The sequence below is a fragment of the Xenopus tropicalis genome, chromosome 7, assembly GCF_000004195.4.
Source record: "Xenopus tropicalis strain Nigerian chromosome 7, UCB_Xtro_10.0, whole genome shotgun sequence".
Lineage (NCBI taxonomy): Eukaryota > Metazoa > Chordata > Amphibia > Anura > Pipidae > Xenopus > Xenopus tropicalis.
In genome coordinates, this window is record NC_030683.2 from 77,860,857 (window position 1) to 77,886,239 (window position 25,383).

At 37.7% G+C, this 25,383-nt stretch overlaps 1 protein-coding gene across 2 annotated transcripts in view; it reads left to right on the forward strand.

The window, feature by feature from the left end:
• jhy (junctional cadherin complex regulator) overlaps positions 1–24,932 on the forward strand; it is a 45,791-nt gene extending 20,859 nt beyond the window's left edge. For both annotated transcript variants that reach the window (XM_031906056.1, XM_031906057.1), the window contains 5 exons: positions 6,046–6,587; positions 7,035–7,248; positions 14,679–14,753; positions 15,960–16,094; positions 22,758–24,932. In XM_031906056.1, coding sequence (XP_031761916.1) covers positions 6,046–6,587; positions 7,035–7,248; positions 14,679–14,753; positions 15,960–16,094; positions 22,758–22,955 — 1,164 coding nt within the window. In that variant the 3' untranslated portion in view covers positions 22,956–24,932. The remainder of the gene's footprint in view (positions 1–6,045; positions 6,588–7,034; positions 7,249–14,678; positions 14,754–15,959; positions 16,095–22,757) is intronic.
• The last annotated feature ends 451 nt before the right edge of the window (positions 24,933–25,383 follow it).

Genomic DNA, 25,383 nt, shown 5'->3' on the forward strand with positions numbered 1-25,383 from the left:
ATGTTTTATCCTTAAAAGACCCTGGTGTGCACCTTATATTTTTGGATTTTTGGATAATCGGATACACAGAGGTAGCACCCAGGAAATTCGCATTGTAAGTGTGGTGTGCTGAAAGCATTTTGGACTGTATGTATATATATATATATATATATATATATATATATATAAATTAAATATTCTGAAAAAAAAATTACTATTTAGTCTTTTTTTACTTTACTGAATTATTTGCCTTATTATTCTCAGTGTCTCTATCCGTTTGCTGGGATCAGGGACATTTGCCAACCATACTGTATTTTTATCCTGGGATTGTTATTTTATATTTTGCCATGTGCACACACACACTTACACACTTATGTCATTTTGTAATTTTTTTTTTATCGCATCGTTTTTATTCTTGCCTGAAAAAAATGTTTTATTGCCATTGCGGATAGCGTATTTGCTAACCGCACTGCGCAATACCTTTTGTGTATTATTTTGGTGTTTTTATTACATTTTCTGTGATTTTGGTGCATTTTTAGTCATTTTATTGCATTTTTAGCCATTTTATTGCATTTTCGGTTATGCATAGTTGTTGTTCGCTTAACTTTGTCTGTAAAAGTAATTTGCCCAAGCCAGAATACTCAAACTGTGATTCTGACTGCAGATATCACTAGGAAAAAAAACCCATTGATTTTAGTTTTTATTTTTTTGGATTTTAGCAATTGTATTGCATTTCATATTGTTCTTTGTTACTTGTCTTGCACATGGACATTTTGTCTGCTGTATTTCTATTTGGCTTCCTCTGTACCCCACGTAGTTTGGTAAATCTATGCATATTGGGCATCAGACTGTTCAGTAGACCCCTGGTGTTCATATTTAGAGTGTTTTAAGTTGGTACGTTATGAAATGTCGGGGTACATAATGGGGCAAAATGCAAGCTTTGTGACGATTTTCAGAAATATTATAAAAAACATTCTGTTTAGCATAGCTTTGTAGTTTGGTAGTTTGCAGTAGAAAGATGTATTTACCCATTTTTGTTTTGTCAGAATGTGTACTTTTGGAAAATGTATGGTTTTCTAGGGTCTCTGTACTGTTAGGGGGTCTTGTGGCACATAATACACATACCGGATGCAAGAACTGCACAAGCCGGAGCGTCATTCGTGAAAATTCATATGCACTATTTTCATTTGGGTGCCCCTGTACGCCACATAGTTTGGTAACTCTATGCATATAGGGCATCTAACTGTTTAGTAGGCCTCTGGTGTTCTTATTTGGGGTGATTTTCCTTTGTATGCAAGAAATTGTGTGAGATAAATGCGGCAAATTGCAACATTTTTAGGCGATTTTCTGAAATGTCATAGAAACCACTAACTTTAGGAAAACTTTGTAGATTGGTACTTTGGTGTAGAAAGGACTTTTTACCCATGTTGGATTTGTCTGAACGTGTACTTTCCAAAAATATATGGTTTTCAGGGGTCACCCTACATTTCTGCCGTTTCTATCCCACATAAACCTGCCATGTGTTTATGAATTAGGAAATTAGTGTGCACAAGGTATATTTTGGGGTCTCTAAGTGCCATGTGCTTTGATAAACCTATGTACAGTGGGCATCAAACTGCTCAGTAGACCTCTGGGGTTCATATTTTGGGTGTTTTATCTTGGTACATAATGACCTATAGAAAATAAGATGCTGCATATTGGAGGTTTGAGGGGATTTTTGTAAAAAACTGGCAAACTTAGGAAACCTTTGCGGCTTGGTACTTTGGAGTAGAAAGACATGGGTACCATTTTAGATTTCGGGAAATGTGTACTTTCCAAAAATATATGACTTTCTGGGGTGAGTGTACTTTTTACTAACTTTATCCCACATAAAATGATGTAAATGTGTTGAAATGACAGAAATAATGGATCATATGGGGGTATGTTCAAATTGGGGCCCCTACATGCCACATACTTAGGTAAACCTATACATATTGGGCATCAAACTGTTCAGTGGACCCCTGGCGTTCAAATTTAGGGTGTTTTATTTTGGTACCTAATGTTATGTGGGAGATAAGATTCTGCAAAGTGGAAGCTTTGAGGGGATTTTTGTAAATGTCATCAAAATTGCCAACTTTAGAAATGCTTTGTGGCTTGGTACTTTGGAGTAGAAAGACACAGGTACCCATTTTAGATTCAGGGGAATGTGTACTTTCCAAAAATATATGGCTTTCTGGCAGGGCCGCTGCTGGCCAAATGGGTGCCCTAAGCAGAAATTTACTTTTGTGCCCCCTCCCCCAAATATTATGGAAGTAAAAATAAAATAATAAAAAAAACACATACTATAGGGTCCAAAATAGAACTTTATTCAAATAAAAGTAAATACATAAATAGAGAAAGAAAGTTCCCCCATACACAGTGCCCCAATTGCCCCCATAAACAGTGCCCCCAATTGCCCCATAGACAGTACCCCCCATAGACAGTAGCCCCAACACACAGTGCCCCCAATTGCCTCATACACAGTACCCCCCATAGACAGTAGCCCCCACACACAGTGCCCCCAATTGCCCCCATAGAAAGTACCCCAACAGACCAAGTCATCGCCGGCGGCTCCTTCTCTCTTATGCCTCGGCAACAGGCACTTCTATAAGGTTGCGCCTCGTCGCTGACGTGTGACATCATACGCACGGGCGCAACCTTATAAAAGGGCCTGTCACTGCCGCATAATAAGAGAGAAGGAGCCGCCGACGATGTCTTGGTCTGTTGGTGCCCTACTCAGACTGCATACGCTGCATGTAGGGAGCGGCGGTACTGCTTTTTGGGGTGAGCGTACTTTTTTATAGCGTTATCCCACACAAAATGATGTAAATGTGTTGATTTTTCAGAAGCTGAAATGACAGAAATGACAGATCATATGGAGTATGTTCACATTGGGGCCCGTACATGCCACATACTTAAGTAAACCTATACATATTAGGCATCCAATTGTTCAATGGACCCCTGGCATTCAAATTCAGGGTGTTTTATCTTGGTACCTAATGATACATGGGAGATAAGATGCTGCAAAGTGGAAGCTTTGAGAGGATTTTTATGTTATCAAAAATGCCAACTTTAGGAAAGCTTTGCGGCTTGGTACTTTGGAGTAGAAAGAAATGGGTACCCATTTTGAATTCAGGGGAATGTGTACTTTCCAAAAATATATGGCTTTCTGGGGTGAGTGTACTTTTTGTAGCTTTATCCTACATAAAATGATGTAAATGTGTTGATTTTACAGAAGCTGGAATGACAGAAATGATAGATCATATGGAGGTATGTTCACATTGGGGCCCCTACATGCCACATACTTAAGTAAACCTATACATATTGGGCATCAAACTGTTCAGTGGACCCCTGGCGTTCATATTTAGGGTGTTTTATTTGGTTACTTTATGACCTGTAGGAGATACTATAGACAGGAAGCTTTGAATCGATTTTTAAGAAATTTCACAAATTTTGATAAAAACCAAAAACTTTAGGAAAGCATTGCAACTTGGTAGTTTGGAGTAGACCGACAGTTGTGCCTATTCTGGATTCCACAGAATTTGTTCTTTCTAAAAATGTATAATTTTCTGGGATATATAGCGCATCCCGCTGTCCCGCATAGTTCAAGGAATGTCCCGCATTTCCGGGACAGCGGGATGCGCTGACTCCTTCTTCTGCGGCTCTAACTTCTCCTGCGGCAGCGACAGGCCTTTTTTAAGGTTGCACCCTGTGCGCACTGATGTCACAGGTATGCACGGGGCGCAACCTTATAAAAGGGCCTGTCACCGCCGCAGGAGAAGTTAGAGCCAAAGAAGAAACAGCGTGTGTAGGGGGCTACTGTCAACGGGGGCTACTGTCAATGGGGGTTACTGTCAACGGGGGCAATTGGGGGCTCTGTGTATGGGGGCACTGTTAATGGGGGAAATTCGGGGCTCTGTCTATAGGGGCACTGTGTATGGGGGCTACTGTCAACAAGGGCAATTGGGGGCTCTGTGTATGGGGGCTCTGTCTATGGGGGTACTGTCAATGGGGCAATTGGGGGCTCTGTCTATAGGGGCACTGTGTATGGGGGGTACTGTCAATGGGGGCAATTGAGGGCTCTGTCTATGGGGGGTACTGTCAACGGGGGCAATTGGGGGCTCTGTGTATGGGGGCACTGTGTATGGGGGGTACTGTCAACGGGGGCAATTGGGGGCTCTGTCTATAGAGGCACTGTGTATGGGGGCTACTGTCAACGGGGGCAATTGGGGGCTCTGTCTATGGGGGCACTGTGTATGGGGGCTACTGTCAATGGGGGCAATTGGGGGCTCTGTCTATGAGGGCACTGTGTATGGGGGTACTTTCAATGGGGGCAATTGGGGGCTCTGTCTATAGAGGCACTGTGTATGGGGGCTACTGTCTGTAGGGGCAATTGGGGGCACTTTCTATGGGGGGTACTGTCTATGGGTGCAATTGGGGGCACTTTCTATGGGGGGTATTGGCTATGGGGGCAATTGGCGGCACTTTCTATGGGGGGTACTATGTATGGGGGAAATTGGGGGCACTGTGTATGGGGGGTACTGTCTATTGGGCCATTGGGGGCACTGTGGGGGGGTAAAACTGGTACATAGTTATAACTCACTTATAACTGACTGCCTTCTCTCTATATTTGTATTTTATATGTAGGAGTTGCTATATTGTTATATATATATTCCTTAGGTAGTACAGTATGAGGGTATAGCACATTTTGCATCTGATCCATTTGAACTATATAAAAGGAGTATTTTGTGAAAAAAAGGAGGTGTGGCAATTAGGGTGTGGCCACAAAAGTAAGTGGGCGTGGCCAAAAAAATTCCGCACTACACGCGCTTAATCTTTTTGTCCCTCTTTTCATTGTTCAAATGTTGGGAGGTATGGATAAACGTTCTGTTAGTGCAATTTTTGAACTTGAAATCTAAAGTATGCAGCTTTCTGAAGCAGTGCTTTGGAAATTTGGTAGTGTACTGCTGGGAGTTTTTGACCTATACAAGTGAAAAATCCCCATAAAACTATATATAACTGGTATTGGCATGTTCAGGAGACTTGGGACATTCCAAATCAGTTGTATTTTCATGCATAAAATAATTTTTGTTTCCGGTGTATTTTTTTTTATTTTTTAGACATTTAGAAGCCTATATCTTGTTACAGAATTAGAATTACACAAAAATTCCACCATATTTTGAAAGCTTAGGTTGTCCTGAAAACGATATATAGTGTTCCTGGGTAAACTAAAAGTCCCCCCAAGGAAAGGCCCCTAAAGTGAAACAGTGCAAAATGTTCAAAAACAGTTCCGCTTTGTTCAAAACGGTTGGCAGTGAAAGGGTTAAAGGGGACCTATAACCCTTAGAACAAATGCTATGCTATAACATTAGTCAAGCAAAAAAAATCTTTACTTACACTATGTACATTTTTAAAATCTGCAATTAGATCAGTCAGACAGCTGCCATTTTATGGAAACTCTTATCAAGGCGATGAAGGGGAAGTGCATAAATGAAAGTGAAAGTAATTGTTGTGCCTGGAAGTGGAGCAGGCAATATATGAATGACACCTGAGATTTTTAAATTAGTTTATGACAGGTATGGATGTTTTAAAAAAAAAAAAGAATTTGAGTATCATGTTTAATTTGAAAATGACTTTTATTATACAGCTTTTTATGCCTGGGTAACAGGTCCCCCATTGTCTCCTAATTGTTATAGTCACCACAATAACTTTAGATGTCCTTACATAAAAATAATATCTGTTCTTTTTGAGCACTTTAACATGGGTCAGTCCCATGGGCAAATAAATGCTTTATGAACACATTATTTTCCATACCTTATCTCAAAACAAGCAGCGATAGAGGGCCAGCTTAGCAAAGCAGATCGTAATAGAAGCAATCAACAACACAAAAGGATAGTGTGGCAGGACAATAAAAAAGCCCTCTGAACTGAATGCAGAAAAATGAAGGTAATAGGCAGCAACATGGATAGTACCAAAACGGTTGCTATGTGCAAGTAAATCTGCTTTGTGTTTCTACCATTTCTTTAAACCTTTCATCTTTTTTTTTAGGTTGAACAAATAATAGATATCCATTCTGTTAAGACGAAAACAGAACCTAGAAATCAAGTTGCAGATATAGTGGATCCATCTAGAAAACCAAAACATACACTTCAAGAACACAATTTATCTGCACAAAAATTAAAGCAAACTGTTTTAGCAAATGGAATGCTTGAAGATACCAATATTCAAAGTCACATCATCAAAGAAAGACAATTCAGTAACTTAACACCTTCAACAAGCATGCCAGATTTATTATTGAACATGGATGTATCAAAACTAAAATACACTGCAACACGACACTTTACTTCCAAGGAGTCTCCTGGTGAATTCTTTTCAGCTACAAAAGACAATTATTATGACAAACATTTTCTTTTTTCTGGTCAAGTATTGAATGATGATATCATTAAAGATAACCTTCATCTCAACCAATGGCAAGTTCAAAAAGCACAAAAACAGAATAAAACACATCAAACAAATCAAGACAGGCACAATATTTATGATGTTGCTGAAATGGAAAAGATCATTTTGGGTGCACACAGTTCTAATAAAAGGTACAATAAGACTTTCTTAACTAGAGACAACCCTAGGAACCTGTTCCGATACCTATCAGTGTGTAAGCATTGGGGGGGCAGTTACAGTTGCACTGGCATTTGTTTTTTTCCCAAACTCTTCATAGGTCCACTGTGCCTTGATTAATCTTCACCATGCCCTCCTTCCTGAATGCAAATACAAGTACTTGATCCTAACTAAGCTGCATGAATCCATATTGGTTGCAAACCAACCCCAACAGATTTATTTATTTGTTCAACTGTTTTTTTTAGCAGGTATTCTGTATAATAGATGGGGCTTTAAATTGTTTTACCTTTCCCAATCCATCCTTCAAAAGGTCCCACTGTTCCTGTGCATTCTTATTCAGTTCCTCTTGTGTCGTCTCCTCATTACAGTTGTCCCACCTCTTTCTTCATAACAAATAACATTTTTGTATTTTTCATAAACAGTAACATCACATTAAACCAAAATCATATGGAACTGGGATATACACCATTTAATGGAGTTCAGTTTTATGACTATTTGGCAACAAAATTGCAAATGCAAGCTGATGCTTTCACAACTGAAGAAGAGAGAAATCAGAATGCTCATCCCAATCCAGTATCGGATGGATCTCAAACAGCAATGAAAAAGACTCATGAAATGAAAGAAAAGCAAAGAAAGGTGAGTCGTATTATTAATAATAATAATAATAATAATATTAATAATAAGGTCCCAGCGAGAACTGAACCATCACGTTGGCTGTATATGCACATTTAAATATACTTTTTTGATTTGCACAGAAATCCCAGTGTTGCTGGTCTTTTTTATATGATGTGTTATGTGTACCGGGTTATATAATTAAAGCGGTGTGCCACCCCACTGGTAATAAATATATATATATAAATATAAACAAAATACAGGATGAAGAGCACACCAAACTTAGAATGCCATACCTGGGTGCCAGAGCAGCAAGCATAGAATAGAAGTAAATAATGTCGGCACTCACAGGATTTCCACAATAATACTCACAGGCAATAAATCATGTTTGAAGATGCAATCAGGTGGGGTTTTATTGGTCCAACGTTTCAGTTCCCTTACTGGAACTTTCGTCAGGGAAATCCTGACGAAAGTTCCAGTAAGGGAACTGAAACGTTGGACCAATAAAACCACACCTGATTGCATCTTCAAACATGATTTATTGCCTGTGAGTATTATTGTGGAAATCCTGTGAGTGCCGACATTATTTACTTCTATATATAAATATATATATATATATATAAAGCAAAAAGTATCTGCACTCTTATATGGGAATATATGCCTGGATGTACAATTAACAAAATATACGTGTTGGGAAATATGAGAGGGGGGTGTATACAAATAATTTATTGGATCAAAGCGTAAATGTTAAATACCATTGAACCTGCAGGGTTTATTTTGGGTGGCTTATTCCTACAATATGATTGGCAGATGTATGTAATATATATTTAATATAATATATCCACAGGTATGGGATCTGTTATCTATCAACCTGTTATCAATTTAAATTTCCTTGTTCTCTTTAATAATAAAACAGTACATTGTACCTGATTTTAACTAAGATATAACTAAACTAATCCTTATTCTCTGAAGTTTTTATAGTAAAAAAAAACTCTGACAAAGGACGTATGTCTTTTTTCAACCTAACTTACTATATTACTATGTATGTCTTCAAGCAGCTCAAAATGCTGGTTTGCCAAATAGGAAAACCAATAGGTGAATGGAGGGAGTGGATGGAGTTCAAAGATGTGTTCTGATGTGTTCTTGGTCTGCTCAGGAAAGAGATGGGAATGGGCAGCTAAGGCTCTTCATCTCTTTTATGAGCAGATCAACATAAGAACAATTCTCTGTTTTCTTTCTGAAAGTAAATCTCTTTTACTGTACTATTACAGAAACTGACCAGCAGGTGGTGTGTTATTACAAAATTCATTACATTAGCAGTTAATAAAAACTTATAATAGCTCTGAAACCAATAAATGACCTGGCCAATTTTACATTAATATTTTTTAATGCTAAAGAAATTTTAACCAAATGTATTTAGACTGGTTAATCAATTAGACCTCTCATGTGTTTTATTACCCAGATTTATTTAAATCTGTTCTTGATGGATAGTTGTAGAACGTCCAATGTTTGACCTGTTGCATGCTGAAGCTCCTTTAATCTATGCTGTGCATTGCCATGTAAAACATAAATGACAAATATTGAAGATCTGATCACAAACATAGAGCTAGCTTAAATTCAGTGAAAAAAACATCACATAAAAACGTATAGACAAGATTCAGTTTGAGATGCAATTCCATTAAAGAGAAACTTATGTCACTGTTCATCATATGAAAACTCTACTGAATTCTATAGGAAAAATCTGAAACTGAATTAGGATAAAAGTTTTTAATTCATACATTTTCACTTAATAAACTATGAGATTACTTTTCTCACTGAATGGCCCAAAGAGTCTGGAATGCTATAAATTCTGTCTTTTTATGCAGCTGCTGTAGATTTTACATTTGTTGGCACAATAATAGACAGCCACAAAAGGAAACAATATATTAAACTTAATAGGTTTTCAAAGGCATACAGGCTTCTGCACTGGATATGCCTCACATGTAATGTGGCCAATCATGGTATCATGCTTCATTTTAAATATTGGCCCAATATAATGTATCACAATCTCTATTATTTTTTTCTGTTTTATGTATATAAAATTATGTTTGGCTAATTGAACAATTTGGAATTCATTAACAGATTTAGAAATAAATTAAATAATGTATCCTTTCTTTGAACAAATTAGCAAAAATACCTTGTTGAGTTTTTTCCCCCATAAATCTGGCCCTAATATTTACTAAGCTATGGAATGGATGAAAGAGTTTCTGTTGGGACTAGCTGGTTATCATGTACATTTATTCTCCAAAATGAAGGACGTTCGCATATTTTCAGCATAAATAGGCTGTATGGTAAGGTCTCCCTCTGCTTAACAGACCTGCATCCAGGAAAAAGTCAGGAGTCACAACCCCAGTTGTTACTATATGTATATTTATTTATTTTTTGCACTTAATAAATATTGAACATTCAAGTTTTGGAAACTTTAATTGGAATTCTGGAGTTTTAGTGCAAAAAAATTCAAATTTTGATAAATCAGCTCCCTAGTAGTTAATGTTTCCATTGTTGTTTCCCTTACTCCAGCAGGGATGGAATAAGATGCAGTGGAATAGTGGAGTAGTTTGTTTGAATCAATTGCTGATCTACAAATGTTTTTCTTTGCAAAATCTTTTTGAATTTTGATTCATTCCCATGGAGTCTCGCACCTCTTTTGCCATATAATGTTATAGGCATCAGCTGATACTTTAAAATGGTTCAATAAGAGCATTTTCAATGGAACTGTTTATTTTATTGATTGCCTCTTGTGAAATGGGCTGCTCAGAGGCTTGACACATTGACAGGCAACAATGGTGTCTATTGATAAACAGAATAGAAACAGTGATATTCAAAGAAGGTTGCTAACCCATAATGTCCTCTTTAGTCCTGCTATATATAGTACATGTCCTTAAACAACAAAATGGTAGATGTATTAAGTCATTTTATATACTGAATTATTTTGGATTTTACGTGAAAATCTGTATTTGTTTATCCCTATTCTGTTCTTTGAGTATTACTCTTAAAGCAATCTAATGGGAGATAGCTCTTCTCTGGCTTGCAGTGTTGTTTTGGTAGTCAGAGCCAGGGGTGCATGTAAAAGTCAGACATATTTTGCTTTTAGTCATGAACACATTTTCAAATTACTTTAAAGCCACTAAATTTTGTCAATAAATGTATATTGCAAAGTGGCCTAGAATTTGTTTATTTCATTGAGCAAAACATTTTGGAAGATCCCTTTAAATAAAGAAGCATTTTTTAGTATACTATAAAACATATCACACAGAACCCATTGTTGAAAAGCATTTTTATACACACTAAAACAGGCATATGCAGGCACTTGCAAAAATATTTACGCTAGTCTTGATGCATGCTTTTTACAAGGGCCAGGTAATACTAACTAGACTGGAAAATGTGGTCTTCATTTAAGGAAAAATTCTCTTCATCAGTCCTTATGAGCAATAAGTGTCTGATATGTAGTTCAGTAGTTTTACTATTAAAGGGGACCTGTCACCTTAAGAAATAATTACAAATTGTTTTCTATTGTGTTTGTCAAGCAAAATAAACTTCAGTTACACTATATATTATTTTAAACTTATTTCCTTCAGCACTGGAATTCACAATTGCAGAATTGCAGAAAACAATTGCAGGCTCCATTTTGTGGACACTGTTATTAAGGCAAAAATGTTGTTTCTGTGCCAATATGGGGGGACCTGTTACCAATATACATGCACTGGTTACACAATTAGATGGTGAGGATGGAGGGGGAATGTGAGGAGTGCAGTGACATCTAAAGAGTTCTGAATTGAAAGTGAAAGCAACTGTCTGCCCCACCCTATGCCTAAGGCATAGAGGCGGGTCAGGGAATATATGATTGACAGCTGGGATTTTAAATGCTTATATAATGGGTATGGATGTGCTAATAAAAAATGAATTTGGGTTTCATGTTTAATTTGAAAAGGGCTTTAATTATACAGCTTTTTATGCCTGGGTGACAGGTCCAGGTCGAATTTGTGGCTTTTTTCGTTGAAAGCACAAATTTAAAACATTTGAGATTTCTGTAAAAGAACTTAAAAAAGCCAAACATAAAAATTTGGCCCCAGTTCATCTAGAAGTCAATGGGAATAGTTCTCTTAAAATCCACAAGATTTTTTTCAATATGAGGTTTTTGAGTCTTGTTTAAAGTTCATAAACTCATTTCAAATGATGAGTAGAATGCAATTGTGCCACATTCATAGTTTTTTCATGTTTTTAAGTGATAATGTTTTAGAGATTTGTTTTAATAAATAAACACAAATTCGAGTTGATCAGTTTAAGAAGAGGAGTTTTGATAAAAAGGCCTCCATCATTTTGCCTCCATCAGGCCTCATCATCTACTTTAGTAGAAATATTAGTTTGCATTGGTGGAAATTTCAGACGAGCCAACCTTACACCCCTCTTGGTGCTTATGGAACCTAGCCCAAGATTCTGACTAAAGCAGAGCTCCGACTTTACTTGCCTGACATCATCTTCCTCAATAGACAAAACTATCCCACTCATACAAAAGGCAGCGGCAGGCAAGGGATGGCAGTTTGATAACATTATGAGCATTATTTAACTTTTGTTTTCTTTTTCTGCAATTTGTGTTTTTTGCATTAAAAATAATGAATTTGAATAATGGTTAAAACCCCCCCTCACAAATTTTCCATATTTATTAAACAAAAACAAACAAGTTAAATTTAAAACTTCAACATATTTAAGCTTGTGAGGTCATGTAGAAGTCAAAGACAGCTGTCCAAAAATTTTAACTAATTTTAACAAAATTTTAACTATTTAGTCAATTTTTTTTCAGCTTGTTAACCAATAAAAATGAAAAACAAAAATCTGAGGTATTTGAGTTTTATGCAATCATGTTATTTTATTTTAATTTTTTAACAAATAAGGTAACATTTGCGTTTTTTAAGTTTGGAGGATATTCAAAGTAGAAAAAAAATGTAGAAATTACACAAATACACATTTTTATAAATACGCCTCCACATCTCTTAAAATGCCCTTGGTGCGTTAACCCTAAGGGAAGTTTGAGAAAAAGTACAGAAATAATTATACATTCACCCTTCAATGCTGCTTTATAGTATCATGTCTTAGCATTTTTTCAAGTAATAAAAGGGAATTTGAATTTTTATGTTCAAAATCTTTATAAGTAGCATAGTAGTATAATATAGTATTTCATAATATCAGAGGCGTTCCTAAATATTACCTTATTATTCACATTGATTCTGAATTACAGCAATCTTTAACTGTGAGAAACATGTTGATTTTACTACATTAATAAATGACACTTTATTCCATTAGACTGTATCACATTAAACAAATGTGCCCACTCTACTTAGTCAATACCATTTAGGACAAAATCTGCTATAATACTCCAAGTTATGTTATGTATCCCCAGGCATAACTTATTTTTGTTGGTAATTCACTTCTCATTTTGTTCTAGATATTGATTTTGTAGCTGGCTAAGGACTGTGCTTTAATGCATGTTGTTTTAGATTATAAGTTGGTCTTGCCGGTCAATGGGTTTTTGTTATGCACAGCTATAAACCTTTCATATGGAACTGAATTACAGGAGCATTTCTTTAGAAATGTATAGAAATAATTAAAAGAAACTCTACTGTGTTTTTTAAATAAATATTAGGGGCAGACACCAGGTAAAATTGTGAAATATGTTGCCCCATTGAGATAAAAGGTAATTTTCACAATATAACCTGTTGCAAAGTTCATGAGAAGCAAGTGCATAGATTCATGCATGGAAATGATATTTAGCTGAATTTAAATGCTAAATTAGTTTATATTCTTCCATGTAATATGAATCTGAATTATTAATCAGCCTTGTATCATGAATTGTATATCTTTAATGTATATTGTCACTCCATATACTTTGGTAACTGACAGCAACCCAGAGGTCTTATGGTGAAAAGGTGAAGACACATGGAGCTATAAGAAGCAGCTACTTGTCACGGCTACAAAAATACAAATGCTGATCATTTACTGATAATTGTCTCTACATGTGTTTTAACAGAGGGAATTCCCAGTACAGTATATGGCAGGGTATTTTCTGGAGTTTAGTAGTTGCGACAAGTAGCTGCTAATAAGTAGTTCTGTGTGTCTTCACCCTTGAACATAAGAGGGCTCATTCACGTCTGCAAGTGCTGTGAGCAAAGTGCAATTTTGAAAATGTTATAGTCCCACAATTCCGTTTCCCACAATTCCTGTGTCATTGTGGTTGCAAGTGGCAATGCATTGACTTGTTATATTGCACCTTACCAAAATAAATGCAACTGTGCATGCATTTCATTGTAAATTAGATGCAATTAAATGGATGCCTGTCTGTTGTCATTTCTGGTGTTTGGTGAGTGTGTGACATCTGTGCCCAATTCTTTAGGTGCAAGTATGCTGCGCCTGTTGACACTAGCCATGAAGGGACCCCTGAAGCTACTGCCTGGTCAGGAGGTGACAGTAGCTCCAGGGTTCCCCTGCATCAACAGGCACACAGCCCTCGATTTGGAATGGAAGACAGGCAGAAATGAGCATCACAATTATACCAAGTGCAAGGAGTACATTTTGATATTAGTACCTTTAATGAAAGTGGCTTTATGTACAATTGACTTTGGGGAAATTTACCAGACCACAACTGCACTTGCGGACATACAGGAGCCCTAAGGTGTAGCATATCTAGCCAGATTTTTTGTGGAGCTCTGGAGTTCATTTTAACTACCATAATGCATTAGCACCTGCTGTCTTTAGCGGAGTTTTTTAATCGTGATATCTTTTCCATCATATAATAATCCCAAATAAATCTTGTGAACTGATAGTATTTATTTTCAGATCTTTCATTCTGTACTTCAGTAGATGGGCCCTTTCTCAAACATACTTTGCTCTTGTATTTTGTTAAATATCTTAATGTACAGTATATGAAGATTACATTCTTTGTTGCCTTCTTCTTCCAAAAGCTATCTACATTAAAGTAATTTAGTTTCTGTAGTGAGGTCTTATTATGAATGATTATCATGTATCCATCTTTGTAGGTAATACTTCTCTCTGTGCAATCAAGGTTTCAGCTGTCTTTCTATCTTCCTTTGCTGCTGTGTCTTTAAATCCTCTGAAATATTTAATTATCTTTTATCTTATATCACTGAATATCTAGATCCATAAAAATGTATTTTGATTTTCCTTTATTTACATGGCTGGAGCCTATTGCTATTTCTGCATTGTAATGATGATTTGTGTTATTTCAAAAAAGGCTCTTTTGTTTGTGATTTACTTGTTCCCAGCTCAGGAAAGTATTGTAATTATATCATATTCACCTGTGAGCAAAATCCAAATTTAAAAAGTGTCAAAACAAATGTAATCAATTCAAATATTTTTGCAAAGTAATGGCTAATGTGTTTTTCCTTATCTGTTTATAACAGATCCCCAAAGGATATGTAAACAAGGAAATAAAGTTGGGAGGCATTGGCCCGAGTTATACAATTAGTAAAGAAAAAGTAAGTGTTGTATTTCTTTCTCTTTTACTGTCAGACTCACCGAATCAGGTGGCTTGATAGATGTAGCAGAGCATAGCATATACTGTAGGCAGTATCAGATGTCAATTTTTTCATATAATTTAAGTGAGCCAATATGGCTGGCAGAACAATTGATTCATTTCTAGTATACTCATGCAGAATTTAATGCATATTTTATTCTCATAATATTTACCTCTTAATTATTAAAGATCCGGTTAGAACCTGTAACCTAAAATCTTTTAGTTGTACCATGTAGGATGGGAATCTTGTTTTTAAATAACCAGAGTTGGCCAGCCTTTCTTCATAACTAAGACCTTCCAACCCCCATCTTTAGACTTTTTCTATTTCATTAATATTCCTGTTCAATGTTCTCTTGTAACTCTGTCTGCTCTGTTGTACACTGAAGAAAAGAGCACTTTTTATTTTTCACAGTTCCCTGTAACCAAAAATTAATATTGAAGCCACACTCTGAACATCTTTTTACTACTGATATACTTTTTGGTGGGGGGATTAGCTTTTCTGTGATGCAATTGGTTGCTCGTTTTCTATTTTACCAACATTTACATTTTTTTTCCTCTTTTAAACTCAAAACCTAGGGAAGGATTTTTCCCCGAGCAGGCTTTTTCAAATAAGAAAGAGTTTGTCAGAAATCTGTCCCCTAATGCCCCAAACTATGAGGCAGATTTACCAACAATTGAATTTTAGTGATTTTAGAGATTTTTGAGATCACAAACTCATTTTCACTAAAACCACAAATGTCTAGCCATTCCTTAAAAGATCCAAAAAAAGCACAAACAAATTAAAATGCTAAATGAAATCTCATTGTTCCAATCTTAAAAACAACAAAACCCTGAAAACCTCTAAAACCACAAATTAAATAAAGACTGTTACAATTTGCATAGGACAGCGCATATTGTCTTCTACTTGACCTCGGCAGCTTGTAGATAATAAATGGCAAAAAATTCCTGCTTTTTACATGAAAAAAAATCATGTTGTAGTGCAAAAAACACGAATCACAGAAAAAAATACAGATGTTAGTATATGGCCCCCTATGTGTTGAAACAATGATCTTACGGTGCTAAAGTTCTCTTTCATGAAATTTAGAGCCATTGTTGATGTTTTTATTATCTATTTTAGTTTGATGCTTAGTAGCTGTTGATTTTACAGAGAAATCTTTTTTTCTTTTAGAAAGAACAGTTACACAATCAAAAGGAATATGCTAAAGCTATACAAGAACGCAACAGAAATACAACTGCAACTGTTCCAAAAGCTCCTGAAGTGCAGACAGAGAAAAGTGACAGAAATAAAGGAGCACGGCACAAAGTACATTATAAAACACTTTGTATTTACATTTTTTTGCAGGTGAAATAAAATGTCTGTTCAGCAAGAAAAGCAATACCTAACAACATAAGTAAGATCTTAAGTATACCTAGGACACAGGAAAGGGCAAACTATATTTGGTGGTTGTTTTACTTTAACAGGATTCCTTCTGGTCAACCCACACTACTAGTTCTCCCCAGAAGGAAAAAAATCCACATTACTACTGAAAATATAGTAAATCTGTTAAGATACTGTTATGATGATATAACTTAAAATCATGCTAGCTGGCAGGTTTATATGTGATATTTCTTGTAAATATTGTAAACTAGCGGGATCCAGGACAGACACTTTCTTGGCTTTAAGGCAGTTTATTTATACAGGGGTGCCCATTTCAGCATACAAAACAAATCATAAAAATAAATCCTGCCCTCTGGGCGCTACCTTCACACATTATATTAGTTCCCTCACTAACCTGGGCCCCTTGTGGACTACCAGTGGGAAAACACAAATGTTGGGGTCACCCCTGTACTCACAACACTTCTGGGGGATTAGCTCAGCCTCCTGGCTTTCCTTTCAGCTCCTTAGATCCTCAGTCTCTTGGCAGCTTTCTCAAGTCTGGGCTCCCTCTGCTTCTGGCAGTGGCAGGCAGCACCCCCAGCCCCTCTGGGAGTCCTAACACAGAGAGGTATCCTTCCTGCTCTGTGCCCTGCTCTGAGAGAGTGTCTCACACCTTTCTATAGCATTAAATACCTTTTCCACAGGACAGCCTTCCTGTGGAAAGTATGCTCCAATAGGCGAGCTGGACTGCTGGAATGGATCACGTGATCCGCTTGTTCTATCCAGAACCCTATGGCTTCCAGGGCCAGACAGCACAACCTTTTAAACAGAGCAACCCTTCTCGGTTTATAATCCTCTCCCTTAGAGATTACATCTCCCACTATGGAGAACTTGAAGGGAAAACTCACCTTTTCTCTCATTTGTTGGGCCATTCTACCACATATCCCCCCCCCTCTGCTTCAGCCCGTAGGGGTGAGCACAATAAGCCATCCCACTGCTTTCTTGCTCTAGGGACTTAGGGGCTTTTACTTCAGGACCTTCACCAGTTTTAGCTTGTCTCTGACTTTTCAAGCTCAGTTCCACACACTCTTGCTCCTTTAACAAAGTGGAACTTGGAGTGAGACCATTTTTACTCACCGTGATCTCAACATCCCTTTCACCACATCTTTGTTGACCTAAATGCATTTTTGGAATTCCTACAGCTTGGGACACCTGTCCTAGGGGTACATTTTTCCTACCTAGTGACCTCCACAGCATTTTAAAGTCTCCTTTCAAAAGCATCATTGGCATCACATTTACAATACTTCTCTGTTGTAACACCACCGGGTCTGGAACCTGTGGAGAAAACCGGTTAGACAATAAGACATCACTTTTAGAGTCTCTAAACTGTTCCTTTGCGTAAGGCACTTCCTTATCACTACTTGGCATCACAGTTCTAGAGCATGAACATTTGTCAAATATTTGTGCAACAGTCCTGCCACAGTTCTGTCTTGTTCCCAGTCCTTCTTGATCTTTCACATCAGAAAGTTCAATGTCATTAGCACGCTTTACTTTTGGTTGCAAGTCACACAGTATTAATCCTTTAGCTGAAGTCTTTACAGCATCAGGACTATGGTCATCAGAATCCACAGGAGGACTACTAAATGGCTGCACATTACAAACTGGACTTTCTAGCTCAAAGTCACTTAGTTCTTTACCTTGAGGTATACTTACCACCACCTCTTCCTGGTCTGTACAGAACCCACCCCCAGATAACCTTGTTGGCACTTTTAAGGCTTGGGGTTCCAGTCCTGGAAGATAAGACTTTAAAACTTAACCCTCCTACCTCCTCAGGCCTAGGAGATGGTGCAACTATATTCTTCTTTTGAATGTCATCTTGCAGCTTTTCCTGTTGCTGTGGCAACTGCTCCTTTAGCAGCTGGGTTTCAGCATCCTTCTTTGCTGCAGGGAACCTCTCTCAACTTTTAAATCAAAGTTCTGATCCCTCAGAAACTTTTCCTCAGTCTGACTGACTGTTAGTTGGGCCTGAAGCTGCTCCATAGCTTTGGCCTGTACCTGTATGCACTGCTCCAGATCCTCTTTCTGGGCTTTGCAATCACACAGCTGAGTCTCCAGCATTCCGTGTGACTTGAAAAGGTTATTTAACTGTAACTCCAATGTTGCTCTTTCTGCAGTGTCTTTCCTCAACTGTTCCTGCAGACTCTTTTCTCTCTCAGTCAATATGACCTTGGCATCAGTCAGCTCTGTACATTGCCTTTGCAAATTTACTACGTGTGTGTGAAGTGCTGCATTTGCTTGGGCTAACTCTGTACACTTTTGCTCACATTTTTGCTCTCTCTCAACAGTCGCGATGTGAAGGTTTGAGGCCTCAGCAAGCCTCTTTGTCAGGTCAGCGACCTCCTTCTGTAGCTCCATCATGACTTTATTTTTCTGTTCTGACTCCAGTGAATTTCTCTCAACCTCTGAAGCCAGACTCTCCTTTAGAGACTTGATCTCTCTTTCCATATCAAGAATCTCTATAGAGTGCATCTTTTTAAGTGACACTCCTTCTCTTTGGGACTGTTCAAGCTGGCTTTCTTTCTCTTTAAAAGCCTTGACCAGTTGAGCATACATCACTTTCAACTTTTCAATGTATTTTACCTGTTCAGACTGATCACTCCTTTCAGCCTCTTTTACCACAGCTTTAGTGGGCACTTTCACTTTAGCTGACAACTTTACCTCTTTTGCCTTGGGTACATTTAAGGCACCAACCTCTTGGGACTTTGCAGCACATTCACTCGGTATACCGGGCACACTTCCCACCACGGACGCACTCTCACTATTTGCCAATACCTTTACCAGTGAGAGTAGGGATGCCACAGTGTTGCTCCCCTTGCCATCAGATCGCTGGATGTGGGGCACCAGTTCAGGACACAGCACTTTTTCCAACATCACCTGGTTAAACTGGAAGTTATTAAGGAGATAGAGGAAACACAGGAGTATACTTTCCACTAACTCCTTGTCCTGATGGGTTAACCTTTGTGATAATTCTGGCAAAGCTTTAGCAATCAAATGAAACTCACTGGGCTGAATTTGCTGGCAACATTTGGCAGCCATGGCTAAAGCATTTCTCTTTGCTTGGATGCTAAAGAATTCTAGGTCATAGAAACAATCACCCAGTTCACCAGTCAGTAATATGGCTCTGCCATGTGTATGAGACAAAATCTCAAGTATAGTAAAAGCATGTTCCACCACATCAAGGTTTCTTGCACGCTGTACCTCTTCCAGTAGTATGGGAACTGCATCAACTACTACTTCAGGAGAGAGAGGAAATACTTTCAAAATACTTTTTAATGCTTGGCAGGTAAAGTTCATAATATCAAAGTTATGGTTCATTTCCAGCAGTTTAACCAGTGCAACTACAACACTCTGTACTGGAAAACTTTCAACACACTTAACAGTCCTTTCTTTTAACCACTGAATCAATTCAGCAAGGCACTGCAGCTTCTGACTCTCATTGTCAGTTTTCACTTTATTTAACCATTGCTGTACCTGGAAGTTTGCTTTTGTGTTAACTCCATTGGGCTGTGAAACGCACACTTTAACTGCACAATCTTCAGCTTGACACGGAGATATTTTACATTCATGACATTTATTCCCATCCCCAAGCATTGCACAGTCTATGCCCCATTTCTGTTTAACACCACCAGCAGTTTCATGTTTAATCACAAAATTCACATCTTTTTGCAGTAAACACTCAGCATAATTTTGGTATCCCAAACTTTTCTCTTGTTCAAGAAACATTGTCAGCAAACCCTTTGCTTTCACAGAACCTTTTCTGCTTTGCTTGCCCATTTTGCACTCTGAGCATTGGATAAACAGGCTGACTCAATTAGCCACCTGCACCTGTTAGCAGACTCTCAGCAAACTTCTGAATCACAAGCAATGATTCCATACACCTCTCATAGGATTTTAAACATTTGTTTTAGCCCAAATTTACATCACACAGTCCAACAGCAACTGCAACACACAGTATACTTTTTCCCAACTTCACAGTTGTTGGTCAGCTTTCAACCTTGCCTTTAAGATGGTGTCTGTCACTTTAAATCTTCAAACCTTTGCTTTTCCTAGCAAACTTTTCTTTTTAGGCAAACTTTTGCGTTTGCCCGCATCCTCCACCATATGTAAACTAGCGGGATCCAGGACAGACACTTTCTTGGCTTTAAGGCAGTTTATTTATACAGGGGTGCCCATTTCAGCATACAAAACAAATCATAAAAATAAATCCTGCCCTCTGGGCGCTACCTTCACACATTATATTAGTTCCCTCACTAACCTGGACCCCTTGTGGACTACCAGTGGGAAAACACAAATGTTGGGGTCACCCCTGTACTCACAACACTTCTGGGGGATTAGCTCAGCCTCCTGGCTTTCCTTTCAGCTCCTTAGATCCTCAGTCTCTTGGCAGCTTTCTCAAGTCTGGGCTCCCTCTGCTTCTGGCAGTGGCAGGCAGCACCCCCAGCCCCTCTGGGAGTCCTAACACAAAGAGGTATCCTTCCTGCTCTGTGCCCTGCTCTGAGAGAGTGTCTCACACCTTTCTATAGCATTAAATACCTTTTCCACAGAACAGCCTTCCTGTGGAAAGTATGCTCCAATAGGCGAGCTGGACCGCTGGAATGGATCACCTGATCCGCTTGTTCTATCCAGAACCCTATGGCTTCCATGGCCAGACAGCACAACCTTTTAAACAGAGCAACCCTTCTCGGTTTATAATCCTCTCCCTTAGAGATTACATCTCCCACTATGGAGAACTTGAAGGGAAAACTCACCTTTTCTCTCATTTGTTGGGCCATTCTACCACAATATACTTAAAGGTACACTATATTCCAAAACTTTGGAAAGGAAATGTGCCATTCTAACCCAAAGACATTGGTTGAAACCAAATTCCTACTGTACCAAACCTTAGATAATGCAGTATTGCTATTAGACAAGCAAACATGCAAACTGTTTTGCCTATATCTCTGAAGAGCTGATTTTATATGCTCTCCATATAAATTAGTCTGACATCAGTAGTAGGAAAACTTTTGGAAGGGGTAATAAGGGATAGGGTACTTGAATACATTGCAGTTCACAATACTATTAGTTTGTGCCAGCATGGTTTTATGCGTAACAGATCTTGCCAGACTAATTTAGTCGCCTTTTATGAGGAGGTGAGTAGGAACCTTGATGCTGGAATGGCAGTTGATGTCATCTACTTGGACTTTGCTAAAGCATTTGATACAGTACCTCACAGAAGGTTAATGATCAAATTAAGGAATATTGGCCTAGAACATAATATTTGTAATTGGATAGAGAACTGGATGAAGGATAGAGTACAAAGAGTGGTTGTAAATGGAACATTTTCTAATTGGACCAGTGTGGTTAGTGCAGTACCGCAGGGGTCAGACCTTGGTCCTTTGCTTTTTAACTTGTTTATTAATGACCTGGAGGTGGGCATAGAAAGTACTGTTTCTAGTTTTGCTGATGACACAAAATTATGCAAAACTATAAGTTCCATGCAGGATGCTGCTGCTTTGCAGTGCGATTTGACAAAATTGGAAAACTGGGCAGTAAACTGGAAAATGAGGTTCAATGTTGACAAGTGCAAAGTTATGCACTTTGGCAGAAATAATATAAATGCGAACTATCTACTGAATGGTAGTGTGTTGGGGGTATCCTTAATCGAGAAGGATATAGGGGTTTTTGTTGATAACAAGTTGTCTAATTCCAGGCAGTGTCATTCTGTGGCTACTAAAGCAAATAAGGTGCTGTCTTGTATAAAAAAGGGCATTGACTCAAGGGATGAAAACATAATTTTGCCTCTTTATAGGTCCCTGGTAAGGCCTCACCTTGAGTATGCAGTGCAGTTTTGGGCTCCAGTCCTTAAGAAGGATATTAATGAGCTGGAGAGAGTGCAGAGACGTGCAACTAAACTGGTTAAGGGGATGGAAGATTTAAACTATGAGGTTAGACTGTTGAGGTTGGGGTTGTTTTCTCTGGAAAAGAGGCGCTTGCGAGGGGACATGATTACTCTGTACAAGTACATTAGAGGGGAATATAGGCAGAAGGGGGATGTTCTTTTTTCCCATAAAAACAATCAACGCACCAGAGGTCACCCCTTTAGATTAGAGGAACGGAACTTCCATTTGAAGCAGCTTAGGTGGGTTTTCACGGTGAGGGCAGTGAGGTTGTGGAATGCCCTTCCTAGAGATGTGGTAATGGCAGATTCTGTTAATGCCTTTAAGAGGGGCCTGGATGAGTTCTTGAACAAGCAGAATATCCAAGGCTATTGTGATACTAATATCTACAGTTAGTACTAGTGGTTGTATTTATAGTTTATGTATGTGAGTGTTTAGATTGGTAGGTGTGGGTTGTGTGTGCTGGGTTTACTTGGATGGGTTGAACTTGATGGACTCTGGTCTTTTTTCAACCCTATGTAACTATGTAACTTTAATTTCTACAAATTCCAAACCTAAATAAACAAGGTAGTCCAGCTCAGCATCAAACCCTTTTTTCGAGTGTATACAATGGTGATTTTGAAAGCACTGACCATTTTAAAGACCAGTCAGTTAACTAGACTTTATTTTACAGGGTCTGGATTATGCAAAGAATATCCCAAAGCCACAACTTTTGCCTAAGCCTACTGACCAGAAGAAAGAAGAAACAGCCCCACAACCAATAGTTCATGATCACTTTTCCTCCCAAATAAAGTTGTTGGAAGAGCTGCAAATGAGGCATGAAAGAGAAAAGGTTGCAGTGGCAGCTTTGAGTGCTCTTCATATCCTTTAGTTGATAATTACTTAGAAAATAGCCTGTGAAATGTTATGGCTATTGTTCCAATATAACTAAACACAAAGTTTCCATGGGTAGGATGCACCTACTAAAGTCTTTTAACGTTATTCTTTTAAACTTCTTTCTTTATGAATAACTGAAGGGCCTCCTTTCTCTGTAAACTGGGTTTTATATTGCAAAAGCAAATGTATGCAGAGTTTTACTCAAGAATGAGTCTCCATAATTCTGGCACACCATTCTGAACTGTAGCTTTAGCACCATTACATTTAGCCAAAAAGATTTGCAAATCCAACAAGCAGCTCCCTGTCCATCTTTCATTGGGTTATCAGTCCCAGTGACCAAGGCTGTTTAATGTGGGAGCTGCAAGTCAGGATAATTACATACAGTACATAACTACTTTAGCTTAATTATGTTATCAGCTTAAACTGCTCTATGGTGGTATTGCCTTTTCATTCTTCCATTTTCCAATGCAAAAAGGCATAATTACACTCTGCTTATAACACTTTGAAAGCCTTATATTCCACTACCAAGCCAGTTTAAATCTGAATGTATTAATATTGCTAATGTTATCAAAATACCTCTGGTTTAATGATTACCTAAACTGCTGGCACTCTGTAGTTATTCCTGAACTGCAGTTTCCTTGAGATTCTGCCAACAACAGGCTAAATGCAGTATCATATGAAGTGATGTAATGCCACATGACTTTAATGTGATGGATACTCCTTAAAAGTGACAGTTTTTTTATAACTTTTTTTAAATGTTGCATTTTTTATTTTACTCTATGACTGGAAAAATTAAATCTTTTCAGTTCAGAATTCAGGAAAATGTTTTTTGGGAGATTTCGCATTTAGTCGAATGTAAAAATGATGGATTCAAATTGAATTGTTCAGTGCAACCCTAGAATAAAGTTGCTATTATACACTTTGCATTGTAGCGATATAGAGTGTAACAGTTGTAATGTTTGTCTAGTTTATTTGATGGATTGTACATTAATAAAACTGTGACACAGTGTAAAACATTGGTATTCAGTAATTTTGTGACTAATTTTTGCCTACAGAGTAATGGGCACAACTCTGCCTTTGAAAAGATTCTAATGCAACTTGGGTCTGAAATCAGGACGAATGGTTTTATGTAGCAAATATTAAAATAAAATTGATCCCACAGTCACATTGAATTATAACAAGGACGTACATGTTAACTGTTCTGTCTTTTGTACCCTTCTATTCTGTAAAGCACTGCGTAAATTGATGGCGCTATATAAATAATAATAATAATACTGTGTGAATAAACAAAATATATAAAAACTCAGAATACAAAAGCCATTTTTTATCTATTAATTACTCAAAGTTACCTTGAAAGTGTCACAGATAACAAAACACCTTGGATGAATCTTATCCTGCATATCACTGATGTTTAAAGGGACAATCCACCATTTTAAAAAATGTTTAGTATGGTATAGAATGTGGTAATCTAAAGCTAACTGTACATTGGCCAACATTAGCTGCCAACTCGGCCACTCCAAGTGAGTGTCTTTTATATGTTATTTCACACTAATTGTAACTTGCCTTCTGCCGAACACGGTAAGTCAATTTTTCTGCTAAAGGGCAAGCTAATGCCACAAACAGCATTTTTGAGTCCAGCATAGTTTAACTGGCTGAAAATCATTTGTGGTACTCACTGACATGAATGGAAAGGGCAGGGTAGTACACTTGTGAACACTTTTTAGAATGCACTGGTGCATCAAGCCAAAAACTGCTCCCACTTGTGCTTCTTGGCTTATTCTATTCAAGTCAGTAATAGGGGGGTGGGTTTAGAAGCAAAATACTCTGCATAAGTCATTAGCCCAGTGCTATCAGTTAGAACTTGAACATGCAATGTTATTGCCTTCAAAACTGTTCAGATGCCACCAGTTGTTTTGATAGCCCTGATTTAATATGTATCAAACTTGCATTAAATAAACAATTTGGATGCTAAACTGTGACTTTGTATTAAAATACATATAAAATACAATCAATTTGGTTTGAAAACCTTTATATGGCAAAAAAGTAGTACAGATCTTCTTTAAACTGGCTTTATTGATTACTACAATGCACCAATGGGATAAACCAGTTCACAATGGATTGTATTCCGGAAAAGAAAACGGTAAAGTTTTATTATCATATTTCATCCAAAAATATGTTTGTCAGCCCTGTTCTGTTTTCTTCTGTATTAGCAAAATAGTGTAAAATGCTGGAGATCAACCACAATAACCTTTCCCTTATCTGTTCTACAATGAACAATTAAAGCAGAATTAATTTGGCTCTAAACAGCACAAATGAAAAGGTATGGGGCTAGTTCCTCTAGCCTCTTTGTGCATAGTTTAGGGACATGATTACTAGTTTTATGCTGGAGATGCACTTAAATTAAAACTCTCAACTCGTTCATG